Source organism: Tenrec ecaudatus, chromosome 11 (genome assembly GCF_050624435.1).
Source record: "Tenrec ecaudatus isolate mTenEca1 chromosome 11, mTenEca1.hap1, whole genome shotgun sequence".
Taxonomy (NCBI): Eukaryota; Metazoa; Chordata; class Mammalia; order Afrosoricida; family Tenrecidae; genus Tenrec; species Tenrec ecaudatus.
The window spans coordinates 16,686,295-16,701,047 of NC_134540.1; the positions used below are offsets into that span (position 1 = coordinate 16,686,295).

General features: G+C 39.2%; 1 protein-coding gene across 6 annotated transcripts in view; it reads left to right on the forward strand.

Moving 5' to 3' along the window:
* The window catches only part of TRPC4 (transient receptor potential cation channel subfamily C member 4), a 161,689-nt gene that overhangs the window by 40,314 nt on the left and 106,622 nt on the right, over positions 1–14,753 (forward strand). For 5 of the 6 annotated variants that reach the window (XM_075563603.1, XM_075563604.1, XM_075563605.1 and 2 more), the window contains exon 2: positions 3,609–4,127. The exons of the other annotated variant lie outside the window; for it this stretch is intronic. In XM_075563603.1, coding sequence (XP_075419718.1) covers positions 3,609–4,127 — 519 coding nt within the window. The remainder of the gene's footprint in view (positions 1–3,608; positions 4,128–14,753) is intronic. 6 annotated transcript variants of the gene reach the window in all.

Below are 14,753 nucleotides of genomic sequence, written 5' to 3' on the forward strand. Positions count from 1 at the left end.
GAATAACTATGATACTATTGTAGTATAGAGAATAACATAAAAGAGGATTCCCTGGGTCCTTAAGGATCTTCATTAATAAAAAGAAGAGAACAAACTTTTATGTACAGAAAAATGCAAGTGTAAAACTGATAACAGAATTAGTTTTTGAAATCTCTTCTTGTGTGGCTGTTATTTTGAAAGGAAATTGTACAGTAACCAAAGCCAGTTTTCCTGTTTCTAAATAAACACTAGTGTTTGCTACCTAGGCTGATTGGCCAGTGTCCTGATAGAGTCTCGTGTGTAGTCCACCTAAGGCCATATGGTTCCTAACGTTTAATGATCTTTGTCCAGCTGGTTGCCAGGAAATGAATCTATAAAGAGAAGATATCTAAAATTTGAGGATCAACTCTTTGCACAGAAATGGAACCATTTTACATCCTCCCAGCAATGTGCGGCTCCGATTTCCTTCCTTGCTCCTTCTCTTTCTCTCTTTTCTTTCCTTCATTCCTTCTTCCCTTCCTCCTCTGCTTCCTTACTTGCATTCCTTTTTGCTAATTATATTGATTTTAGTGCGTGGGAAAGAGCCCCGGTGACGTAGTGATTAACCTCTAGCCACCCCTTGGGAGGAAATACAATGTCATCTGCGATCATAGACTAGAGTCGACACTACTGGTCTTTCTGCAGCCCTGGGAAGGAGAGGAGTGAACATGGAAAGACACCTGGAAAGCATCGGGAGAGCGGGAGATCTAGGTGGTGCCTGGCTACCACTTCCAACTGGTCTGAGGGAGATCACGTTAGAAGGTCCCAGATAAACTGGGAGAAAATGTGGAGCAAAGTCCTAAATCATAGAAAAGACCAGGCTTCCTGAGAGGATAGACACGGATGGAACCCCAGGGTTATGAGTAATGTTCATTAGTCACTCTGCAAGCCTAAAACTGAACTCGCCTCAGTATTAGAATAACCAACTCTTTTAAGATCAAAAGGGTGGCATTTTCCCAAGAACCAAGTTCGGGGACTTGGGGAAGAAGGGGGAAATGATGGCACAAGAAGGAATTGCAGTAGATGAGTGGGAACAAATGAGCACGAATTGTTGACCATAAGACTTAGGGGGTCCTCTGTAACCCCTCAACCAGTTCACAAGGAAAAGTTAACAATAATAATAATTTTTAAAAGTACGACTCAGTACGCCCCCTTGGCCAGTTCTACTCAATCCCATAGTCTTGCTCTGATCCTGAATGGACTCAACAGCAAACACAATAGTGTATGTGAAGTGGTGTGTCAATTTGATTTGGGTTTGCATTTCCCCTAATGACTAAAGTGTTGAACATTTTTTCATGAGCTGGTTGACAACTCATACGTATTTTCTTGGGAGAAAAGTCTATGCCTTGGTCCATTTTAAAATGGTGGTGTCCATGAGTTATTTTGTTGTAAGAGTTCTTTAAATATGCTCTCAATATGAGATTCTTATCAGATCTATGATTCTAAAATGTTTTCTCCAAAAAAATAAAAGATTTTTTTCTTTTTGTAGACCATCTTCTCTCGTTTCTCATAATGTCTTTTGATATAGAGAAGGGGTTTGTTGGTTTTTAAAATTTGAGGAAGTCCAATTTAGTGATTTATTTTTGCTATAACTTTTTTGTGCTATATTTAAGAATCTATTGATAAGGTTTTAAAGATTTAACTCAATGCAGTTTCTATGGCTTTAAAAATATTTAATTCTTACATTTAAGTCTCTGGTCCATTTAAGTTATTTTTTCTATATGTGATGTGAGGTAAGAGTTCAACTGCATTTTTTTGCATAAGAATATCTAATTTTCATAGAATCATTTGTTGATTATTCTTTTCTCCATGAATGGCCTTGGCACCCTTGTTAAAATCAATTGCCCACAAAAGTAGACACCTCTTTGGCAAATCTCAGTTCAATTCCATGTATCCTTATGCTTGTGCCACAATGGCTGTATATGGTTTGAAATAGCTTGTTAAGAGATCATTTTATCTCTTTAACCTCCATATGGTGGTATTTAAAGAGTAAATGGATATTCCACATTGGCAGGTCAATTTAAAACATTTAAGTCATATAATCAACTTTAGAGATTTCACTCCTAGTCAATATAGCAAAATGGCATCTTTTTGGGATTATTATTGTTTTTTCTATGGCTGATTTGTTGTTTAACCTTTTATGGGTTGTGGCACATCCTATCAGAAGCATAGTTCATTGTTGCTCACAGCATCATTTTTGCAACTCTGCCTACTGACTCTTGTTCTTACAAAGCACTTGTTGTTCGTGGACTCCTCTATGACTGTGAGCCAGTGGGGAGAAATTCTCAGCCCCCCACCATGGTAATGCACCATGGGGCAGGCTGCGGGGCTTGCCAGGGGTTCCTCAATGCCGATTGGATGCCTTCCATTCAAAAGCAAATTTACCACTTCTGTAAAATTTGAACCATAAAATGTGAAGTTTCATCTACCTCACACCATCTCAATAAATAGTGGCTATTATTGTTTTCATTATTACCATCCTTAGAGTGCAACCCAGATGGAACAGTGCTTAAACACACGAGTGGCTTGAGTTGAGGTTAGCGGTTATTACTAATAAAACAATGCTGTTATCAGAACATCGCTCGTCTACAGGGAAAGTAACAGAAAGGGATAGATGAGCACCAAAAGATGAGGCTGTCACTCACCACCGTCTAGTGCAGTGATTCTCAACCTGCCTAATGCTACGACCCTTCAATACAGTTCCTTATGTGTGGTGACCCCCTCCCCCAACTGTACATTTATTTTCACTGCTACTTCACAACTGCAATTTTGCTAATGTTATGAATCAGACAACCCCTGGGAAAGGGTCGTTCAATCCTCAAAGGGGTTGCGACCCACAGGTTGAGAACAACTGATCTAGTGGATTCCACCTTATAGAGACCTTGCAGGGCAGGGTAGCACTGACGCTTTGGGTATCTAAGGCTGTCAGTCTTTACAAAAGCAGGAAGTGTCCTATTTCTCCCTCAGAAGGGTTAGTGGGTTTGAACAGCTGATAATGTGGTCAGCAGCCCAGCACATCACCCCTGATGCCTTGTTATACTTGAGGCTGTTCACTTATATGGCGCTGCCATTTTCAGTCAGTAGGTTTGATGGTGGGCATGCAGAAGGTGGACCTCCATGCAGGAGGTGGGGAGGGAGGGACAGATGAAGGAATTCAGAGACTCAGCTTGCAGAGGGAGATCTTGGGTTAAAATTAGTCATTAACTTCTAAGTATATTTCTTCATTTCTTTCCCACATCTCTGGGAAAGAAAGGCAAAGAATTGCTAGAAAATAAGTTAGAAGGAACCAATTTACAGGGGGGATAAAAGCTCAAAAACTTGAATTAAGAGTTTCCATAGCCACTTATTTGAAGATCTAGTACACTGTCATCCTCCAGGTGAAAGACAGAAAAACACGCCATCACAGTGGGAAAGCATTTTTCCTCTGATTTACTTTGTATTTTTAAAAAGGAAATGGTCAGCTTTCTCTGCAAAAACCTGGTAAAAGATTTATGACCCTTGTCCAACATTACTATAGAATGCTGTTTGAACGTCAGAAACTCGAACCCATGGATGAATGCTCACAACCTCTGCCTTGTTCTCTCTCCCAGGTGCCTCCCATACTCCTGGATAAGCAGTTCTCGGAATTCACTCCAGACATCACGCCCATTATTCTGGCAGCGCATACCAATAATTACGAGATAATAAAGCTCCTAGTACAGAAAGGAGTGTCGGTGCCCCGGCCCCACGAGGTCCGTTGTAACTGTGTTGAATGCGTGTCCAGCTCCGATGTGGACAGTCTTCGCCACTCCCGCTCCAGACTCAACATCTACAAGGCTTTGGCGAGCCCTTCGCTCATCGCGCTGTCCAGCGAAGACCCTTTCCTGACTGCCTTTCAGCTAAGCTGGGAGCTGCAGGAACTGAGCAAGGTGGAAAACGAATTCAAGTCGGAGTATGAGGAGCTGTCAAGGCAGTGCAAACAGTTTGCTAAGGACCTTCTGGATCAGACAAGAAGTTCCCGGGAACTGGAAATTATTCTTAATTACCGAGATGACAATAGTCTGATAGAAGAACAAAGTGGGAATGATCTCGCAAGATTAAAATTAGCTATTAAGTACCGTCAAAAAGAGGTGAGTGTTACTAAACTTGCTCCCAGTTTTTAGTGTTCGTCACAATGCAATAGAATTTAATTATCATAGGAAATACGCTGGGACTCGCAAAATTAGTTTGAAGATTGAGAGCGTTTCTGTTAAGCTGTAAGTGGATAATAGTCAGAGCTTGCCAGCCTAATAAGTATGAATCACATTTAAGCAGGGTAATAAGTGGTTTAATAAATTGTGATGAGTTTTAGATTCTCTGTTAGGATATACACATTTAACCGTGGTAAAATAAAGCAGTACTCTGGTTTCACAATCTCAAGACTGAGAAGTTATCACCCTGCCCCTCATAACTCTTCACATTTTATTTACTTAATAGACAATGTATATAACATTTGTAGTTCCATACATGTATATGTGTGTATAGATATGTGTATAGGTGTGTGTCTCTATTTTTCTCCTCTCAGATTTGCAGTAAGTGTAAAATGATAAAATATACAACAAGTTTTCAGTAAATTAAAAGGTATTTTTTAACTAAAATGCTTTATTAATAAAGAAAAAAGTGTTAACCATAAATGCCAATATTCTTAAGAGTATTTATCTTATGCTTTGCTTCAGTTCCTGGATTGGCTTTCTTGGTTTTTCCTGTTCTTCTATCATTAATCATTCTGATGTGGTTGTCAAAAACCCAAACCACACTCACTGCCATGGAGTTGAGTCTGGTCAGAGTGACTTCATAGGACAAGTAGAGCTGCTCTTGTGGGATTCTGTGACTGTAACTGCTTAGTAGGGTTACTGCTGTTTGCTGTTGTTAGCTGCCTTCCCATCTGTTCCAACTCTTAGCGACCCTGTGTACAATAGCAGGAAATACTACCCGACCTTTGCCCTCCTTACCATTGTTCTTGTGTTTGAATCCATTATTGCAGCCCCTGTGTTAATCTTCCTGGTGAGGGTTTTACTCTGTTTCCCTGCCCCTCTACTTTACCAAGCATGATGTCCATCTCCAGGGATTAGTCTCTCCTGACAACATGCCCAAAGTACGTGAAACAGTATTGCCTTCTGGCTGTCGTTCTTCAGAGACGGCCTTGACTGTCTGTTTGATAGTCCACAGTGGCACTTTCACCATTCTTGGCCAGCATCATAATTTAAATACATTGATTCTTCTTCCACCTTGTTTATTCAAGGTCCCAGTTTCACACGCATGAGGCAATTGAAAATACCATGGCTTGGGTCAGAGATACCTCCTCCGCAAAGTAACATCCTTACTTTTCAACACTTTAAAGTGGTCTTATAGTGCAGATTGACCCTATATAAAGTGTCATCTGATCGCTTGATTGCTACTTCCGTAGCATTGATTGTGGATCCAAACAAGACCAAGTCCTTGACAAGTTCAGTCTTCTCTGTTTATTATGATGTTACCTATAGGTTCAGTTAGGAGGGTTTTGTTTTTCTTTACAATGAGTTGTAACCCTTCATCTTCCTTGATTTACAATCCTTGATCTGCATAACCAAGTACTTTAAATCCTCCTTATTTTCAACAAGCAAGCTTGATAAATAAGCCTTCCACCAGTCTTCATACCACATTCCTCATATAATTCAGTTTCTCAGATGATTTGCTCAATCTACAGATTTAATAGGTGTGATGAGAGGCTACCTGGCACACACCTTTCTTGATTTTGAACCATGCGGTATTCTCTTGTTCTGTTCACACAACTGCCCCTTAATCTATGTACAGGTTCTACATGAGCACAATTACATGTTCTTGAGTTCACATTCTTCTCAAGGCTACCAATCGTTTGTTATCCACATAGTTGAATGTCTTTGTATTGTCAATAAAACACAAGTAAATGTGTTTCTGATATTCTCTGCTTAGTAACACAACCCATGTGCCAACCACAGTGATATTCCTTGTGCCACATCCTTGTTCCACTCTTGTAAAATCTTCGTCAGAATTCTACTTGAATATGATATCAAGGACAATGCTCCCTAAGCTCACAAGAGCATCTCAAAAACAGACGGGATGCATTGAACACTAATGATAGAAGACGTGGTGAGCTGTGGGATGACATCAAGAACATCATACGTGAAGAAATCAAAAGATCATTAGGAGACAAGAAAGAAAGGAAAGGTCAAGTGGATGTCAAAAGAATCTCTGAAACTTGCTCTTAATGGTGCAGCAGCTAAAGAAAATGGAAGAAATGATGACATCAAAGAGCTAAACAGAAAATTTCAAAGGGCAGCTTGAGAAGACAAAGTAAAATATTATAATTAAACATTCAAAGGGATAGAGGTATAAAGCCAAAAATAAACAGCATGCTTAGCATATCTTAAACTGAAAGAAGTCAAGAAAAAAAATTCAAGCATTACACTGCACTATTGAATGGTCATATGGGCAAAATATTGACTGATGCAGGAAGCATCAAAAGTAGATAAGAAGGATACACACTGACTGTACCAAAAAGAATTGGTTGACATTCATCTACATGATCAAGAACCAAGGGTACTGAAGGAAGAAATCCAAGTCACACTGAGAGAACTTGACAAAAACAAAGGCAGTTGAAGTGGTTCAAAGGGCTAACGAAGCACTAGAAGCCTTCATTCTTCTATGCCATGAGATTTGGAAGACAGCTCGTGGCCAGCTGACTGGAAGAAATCCATATTTGTACTCATTCCAAAGAAAGGTGACCCAACAGAATGTGAAAATTATAGAATTTTATAGACCATTGATAAGACATGCAATTAAAATTTGGCTGAAGATTTGATGATAATAGAGAGCCTCATTTTCTTATGTGGAGTGACTAGTGGTTTGGAACTTAGTACCTTGCAGTTAACAGCCCAATGCATAACCCACTAAGTCATTACAAGAGCCTAAAATTAAGGTAAAAAATGTTTTTGTTCACTGACAGTCAAGATAATAGCTTATTTTGTGTGCATTCTCTCCAGCTCAAAAAATGCCATGCTAGTTTGATCCATTTCAACAGGTGTCATTTTCTCATGCCTTGGGACCCACATGCCATGTACCCAGCCACTCACTGCTCTCAAATGAATTCTGACTTACAGCTGCCCTATTGTTATTTGTTTTTGCTAAGTGCCATCAAATCACATCCAACTCATTGTGACCCCGTGTAAGACAACAGAACAAGACCCTCCCCGTCCTGTGCCGCCCTAACAATTGTTCTTTTATTTGAGGTCATTGTTGAGCCACTGTGTCAATACATTTTGTTGAGGACCTTCCTCTTTTTTTCTTCCCCTCCGCTTTACCAAGAAAACACGATGCCCTCCTCTCTCTCTCCTAACAAACACAGGAGAGGAACTCTCGATGTCTCAACATCCTTTCCTCTAAGGGACATTCTAGATTTACTTCTTCCAAGACAGTATAATCTGCTGTATTTCTTCCGAAACAGTTTATGCTTTGGCGGCCCATGGTATTTTCAATATTCGTTGCAAGCACCATGATTCAAATGCATCAGTTCTTCAGTCTTTATTTCATGTCCAACTTTCACATCCATGTGAGGTGCCTGAAAAGATCATGGCTAGGGTCATATGCACCTTAGTTCTCAAAGTAGCATCCTTGCTATTCAACACCTTAAAGAGGGCTTGTGCAGAACTTATTGGACAAACTATTTTGCCCTTGTTTTTTTTCCCCAAAATTGTATTTTAAGAGAGTAGACTATTTTGGATGTGAAATATAGCATATAAAATAAAGTGATGAAAAATTTCACACGATTAAAGCTTTCCAAAGTGTTAAATCGTGAAAATGAAAAGTATACATTAGTGTCGTTAAAATGAGATGAGACTTTGGTGAGTCCTCCAAATTTGAATCAACACTTCAAGATTCATTATTGACACGGTAGTATGCTCTTTTGGAAAGGAGCTTTCTGTGGGTGAAGGTAAGAGTGGATTGACAAGATGATTTCAAAATCTCCACTTGCCATATGTGTGTGTTCAGGTATTATATTATCCTATAAATTGAAAGTGAAATGAAATTTCCTGAATGTTTCACCCATATAATGAAACAAGGAACACAGTGGGAGCCAACTCTGCTCTCTGTAAAGGAAGCATCTTGGTCTGATTTTGTGCCTAACACTGAGTTTAGCTCTGACATCATGGCTGATTTAACTTTGGCTTTGGCTTAAATCTCTTTTGTGAAGTTGCACGAACACAATACTTATAAACTGCCTTCCTAGACTTATTATGTGTTCATATTTTACTTAAAATATTTCATACATTTATTCATTCATTTCTTTATTTATTAACTCATGTAACATTTATTTCCCTGGATATATTCAAAGAAATGTGTTTGGCACTTGCTAAATCCGGGGTCACTTGCCCCTGCTTTTATAGCTCTAATAATGAAAGGCTTTTTAATACTTTCTAAAATCTGTTTTTAGATGCTTCTTGTTTTGTTGTCTATTGTTCTCAAGTCGACTCTAGTTTATGTCTGACATAGTGCGGAAAGATGAGAGCCCCTGGGTCGTAACACATTCAAAATACACAATGTCCGCAGTAAACACCTTGGTGGAGGAATATTTGGGAAGGTGGAGGAGGACTGGGCAATATGTCATTCTGCCTCCAACCCAGGAGGATTTATATACTAGCACTATATCAAGGAGGCTTCTGCTGCAGTCCATAGGGCTTTCATCGACTAACTTTCAGAAGTAGGTCACCAGGTTTTGGTCTACAAGCTTTGCTGAAACATGTCCTAGTTTTGGTCTAGAAGCTTTGTTGAAACATGTCCATGATGAGTGGCCATGTGGGTGTTTGATAGATTGGTGACATAACTTCCACGATCACAGCAGCATAAAAGCTACGTCAGTCCTACAAACTGACGGACGAATAGGAAAGATACTTGTATTTTTTTTTGCTGTCTAATATGAAGCTGTAGAACTGGAAGATAAATTCTATCAATACAAAAGGATGAAAGATAGCTAAAATACATATAACACGTGTAAAAGAAAATACCAGGGATCTTCCAAAAGTTTATATAAAAGTGCCATTACCTCTTCATATTATTTTCCATGAACTTTTAAAATCCTCTTGTAAGAAATAGTAAAATCATTTTTACATACATTTCTCTAAAGACAGTTTTTTCTTTTACTTTTGTTGATTTCAATGGAGGGATAAATAGAACCCATTATTTAAAAGGTTATTCTGAAATGCCTTTCACTCAGTGTCGACGCCATTTGTCCCATGGGTTACAAAGAATCCCAATACAAAATAACATTGGAAGACTAATCTTATAAATTTAGGAATAACATTTACTGTCCTATTATTTAAAATCAGGTCCTGTTTTTATTAAGTATAATCTAAGTTTTCTAGTAAGGTCATTGTGTTAGACAGGGTTCTCTAGAGAGACAAAACTAGATTGCTAGTAATTATATATATTTACATTTATAAAGATAGATGAATATATAACACAAGAAATGAACTGCTAAATTATATACAGATAGATAGATATATAATACAAGAAATGAATAGTTAAATTATAAAGCAGTACAAATGGCTCAGTGCAACTCACTCCCTTGAGAGAGTTGTGAGACACTGGCAGTCCTTTCAGTCTTGAGGATCGCCAGTTAGTCCTCTGTAGAGAGAGCTAGGCTATATCAGCACAGGCAGCAAACAGCAAGGCAGGCAGTCCCCAGCTACAGAGATGTACATTCCAATCTTGTGGTCTTAAAAGGACCTTAACTTACAGTGACACAGTCCACTGGCTAGGCATTCCACAGAGAGTGTAGCCTGTAAATTGAGACACAGAATAAACAAGGCAGCCACACACTGGTCCGATTATCAAAAAGTGAGAGACAAGAAAGGCGAGGCTCACCGAGCCATTTATCTCTCCGCCCTTCAATTAATCCCACTTGTGTTTATCTGTGTGGAAGAATGGTAAATTCATTGTTTCTTTGGGAAAGTTTATGAGGGAAATTCCCCAAAGAACTTAGTAGTTTACCAAGGTCTTGACAAGCGATGAGATCATGTTGAAGATGAAGCCAGCACTGGTAGATCATCTGCATCAATTTTTGAGGAAAAATCTTGCTCATGCCTAATAGAAGAGGATTTATGATTAAAAACAGATATAAAACAATTTCATCAACATTCCATTTGTATTAGCTTACACAATTCTGACTAAACAATTAAAGTTGAACAAATTTTCTACTCAATGGTTTCCAAATCCTTTTACCCAGATGAACAGCTGCCAACAGAAGAGCTTCCCATGGGAATTTTAAGCAAATGGGATTAATAAACAAACCACCTAAAGCATTTCTTGGGAGAACCTGTAGCAGCAGATGAAACATGACTTTGTTCATACAATTCACAAGACAAAACACAGTCGAAGCAACTGCTACCAAACTCGCTGTCATGAGTCAGTACTGACTCATACACACAGCGACCCTACAGATCAGAATGGAACTGCCCCGGTGAGTTTCTGTGACTGTAGCACTGCTATTTGCTGGAGTAGAAAGCTTCACATTTCTCTTGCGGAGCTGCTGGGGGGGAGGGTCTCAAACTGCTGACCTTGCAGTTATGAACCAACTCATAACCACTATGCCACCAGGGCTCCTAAAAGACGACTGGTCCAAAGAAAAGTTCCTGGGAAGAGTTTGTGAGACATGCTGAATGCCTTCTTTCTGTCTGGCTATCTGGAGGGCAAAGGAGTGATAACATTTACTATGACAGCATTTTTACAGAGCTTTGCCAAAACATTAGCATAAAATCACCCAGGAAATTTTGCCAGAAAATATTTCTCCACCATGACAATACTCCCAATGTTGCTATCCTCAGACAAGGGGAATTTTGTAAGAATTTTGATGGAAATTTATCAGGTGTCCACCTGCGAGTCTTGATTTGTTTTCTTCTTATTCTTTTTGTTACCATATTTTAAAAAAATCTTAAAGGACATCCATATTTTTCTTCAATTAATGGGGTAAAAAGACTGCTTTGACATGGTTCATTTCCTAGTATCTTCAGATCTGTAGACATGGACTCAATGGCTGGTATTATGACTTACAAAGTGGTCTTGAATTTGATGGAGCTTAAATTGAGAAATAAAGTTTATATACTTTTTAATAATCTCTTAGTTCTGTTTTTCCACAAATTTCTTGGAGTCCTACTTGAAAAGGTAGGTGCTCTGGTAGTGCAGTGTTTAAATCACTCAGCTGCTAAAGATAGGATTGACAGTTCAAACTTCCCAGCTGCCCCTCAGGAGAAAAATGCAGTGGTCTGTTGCAGTAAAGGTCACAGCCTGTATGTCCTTTGTAAGTAATTCTATTCTGTACTATAGCGTTGCTAAGAGTTGGAATCGACTCAAGGTAGTAGGCCTGTGTATGGATTTTGAAAGAGGAGAGTCAACTTAGGGGAGGAGAATTACGATTGAGCAGAAAATAACTGATTGTTCCTTTTGGGTAGATAACAGGGAATGACATCTTTATCATTATTTCACTAGCTATGTGATGATTAACCTGAGCACATTAGAGAAGTAAAACTTTCCATCTCTATTATACAAACCATAAACATGCAATTCTTTTAATAGATTTCTTGTTATCTAAAACAGTGGTTCTCAACCTTCCTAATGCTGCGACTCTTCAATTCAGTTCCCCATGTTGTAGTGACCCCTCAACCATAAAATTATTTTCGTTGCTACTTCATCACTGTAATTTTGCTACTGTTAAGAATTGGGTGACCCCTGTGAAAGGATCATTCGACCCCCAAAGGGGTTGAGACCCACAGGTGGAGAACCGCTGATCTAAAATAATAATTGCCAAATAATAAACATTGTCACTGTCTTTTTTGAGGGGGATGTTGGGTATTCATGTTTTTGTGTTTGAAAGAAAATATTTTATTAATAAAACACGCCTTATGGATTTGGTATGTATATCTTGTTTTCCTTTTTCCAGGAACGTGATATTGAGCTAACTATCTATTAAGATTATTTCTTCTCACTTCTAGAAATGGTTAATACTGCTTACCTCAGAGGTTGGTTGGGAAGACGGTGCATAAGAATGTAAGCCTGCAGCTTACCCTGTTTCCCTGCGGTCCTTACATGCTGATGGGTTGGTTTCCCTCATCCCAACCCCTACACAACAGAATGAGACAATGTCGGACGTGTCCAATTCATGATGGTTACTATGTTTGAGGTCCTTGCTTCAGCTCCTGTGCCAATCCATCGGGCTGAGGGTCTTTCTCTTTTTCTTGACCCTGCTCTACCAAGGGTGATGTCCTCCTTCAATCTCTGGACGCTCCTGATAACATGTTCCATGGATGAGACCAAGTTTTGCCATCCGCAGTTCTAAGGAGCCTTTGGATTATACTTCTTCCAGCATAGAGCTGTTCGTTCCTCTGGTCTGGCAGCCCATGGTAGTCACTACTCTGCAACCCATTGCGCAAGTGCATCACTTCTCTGATTTTCCTTATTCCTCGTACAGCTTGTACATGCTTCTGAGACGATGGAAAATTCCGTGACCTGACTCAGGTGCACCATAATCCTCATGGTGACATTTTTACTCTTGAACACATTACAGAGATTTTACAGCAGATTGGCCTAATTCATAGAACATTCAATTTCCTGACTGATGCTTCCGTTGGTCTTGGCTGGGGATCCAAGGGAAACAAAATCCTTGACAATGTCAATCTTTTGTCCATGTTGATCACTAGTCCAGTTGTAAGAATTTTTCAACTGTTTTATCTGAATGTGCAATGCGTACTGAAAGAGTAATATTTAATCCTCATCAATAAGTCCGCAGCATATTTTCATGGTTGTTGTTGTTGCTGTTGTTAGGTGCTCCTGAGTTGGTTCTGACCCACAGCGACCTTATGCACAACCGAATGAAACTCTGCCTGGTTCTCGGCTGTCCTCACAGTTCGTCCTATGCTTGAGTCGCTTGTTGCAGCTGTAGTGTCAATCCATCCCCTGGAGGACCTCCTTTTGTCTCCTCCTCACCACTTGACCAAACATGTTCTTCTTCTCTGGGGACCCATCTCTCCCAACAGCACTCAAAGCATGTGAGATGACCTTTCACCATCCATGCCCCTAAGGAGCACTCTGGCTGTACTTTTTCCAAGACAGGTTGGCCTGTTCTTGTCCTAAGGCAGCCCGTGGAACTTCCCATAGCCTTCTCCAGCACCACAATTCAGATGCATTGAACACTCGTATTTTCTGAGTTTGGGTTTATTTTCATGAAAGAACACCTAATTATTATTGCTATTGTTTTTATTTATTCCCCCATAGAACTTCAATATTAAAGGTCAGAAATGTGCAGGGAAATACTATTCACCATTCTGCTGTAGAATACGCAGTGTAACATTTTGGCACCATTGTGTAGCATTTTAATATTTGTAATGAATATGTATTTGTGACTCGGGTTGTAGTATAGATTTGTATATTCCCTAAAAGTTTATTCATTTCACCATCTACTCATATAATAAGTATTCTGAACCATTTATTTGAAATCCTCTGAAATATATATTATTTAAATTTTTATCTAGCCTTTAAGGCTGTGTATTGTGCACACTTGACTTTCATATGTCCTTGTAGTTTTAAAATGTATTTACATAGTTAATCATGCATGCCTTTTGAACCTGGCTATAATATCTCAGATTCAGAAACTGATATAATAGCTCGCATAAAATGCCAGCCATACGGCAGGATTCAAACACGAGAGCCTATCGAGTGGTTTAAATAAGCATGGGTGCCAGAAAAGAAGCAAACCAGCATCCCTCTAGCTCAGCGGCTCCCAATCTGTGGTTGAAGGACTCTCTCACTCTGATGCATCACAGTAGCAAAATGACAGTGATGAAGTAGGAATGAAAATAATGTTATGGTTGGGGGTCACCACAGCATGAGGAACTGTATGAAAGGGTCGCGGTATTAGGAAGGCTGTGAACCACTGTTCTAGCTGAATTTTCTCTCCTGCTCTTTTCCAGCGCATGCCAGTCCCCTCCTCCCTTTTCTCCATGCATATACACACACCTGCTGTGGTTTGGCAAAGGGAACACAGATCACAGATTCCCAAGAGACCACCCCAACCTTGCCAGAAACCATACATTTTAGTGCCTGCCATTATTTACTGGATGAAGCAAATGCCAGCTCAAGACTCATCCACCTGATTGATAGCACTATGACAGGTCATTATGCATGTAATTGAACACTAGGTTTTTAGAGCTTGGAATTCAATTCCCATGAGTTTCTGTACAGCTAATTAAATGACGTGTAACCATTTCTTCCCATTCATACCTGAAAGTGATTGTTTACTTTCATTCCATGGTTAAATTAAAAATAGCATATGTTCAAATTATTGTGTAAATTTAGCCTTTGAAATGAATAAATTTATACCTCACAAAACATGAAAATAGCACATGTTAACTTTGACTTCAACATAAAACATAACAATTGTTTGCTGTGCTTTAAATAAATACCCTCAAAAAAGATTAACCAATTCAATTTCAAAAAGAGATAATACTCTATTCACCAGACATAAATGTGCATATCTTCAAGGTAAGCAGCTCTTCCTAATGCTGCTTTTATTTGTCAAGTTAAAAACTAAAGTTATTAGCTTAGTGATGGCATCTTTGAACAAGTGCACCGTGTATTGTACATTTTCTCGGGCTTCTCAGTGAATGGCTTTGCTCTGTGAATCTGGTACATCCAAGTCGCCTGCAATATAA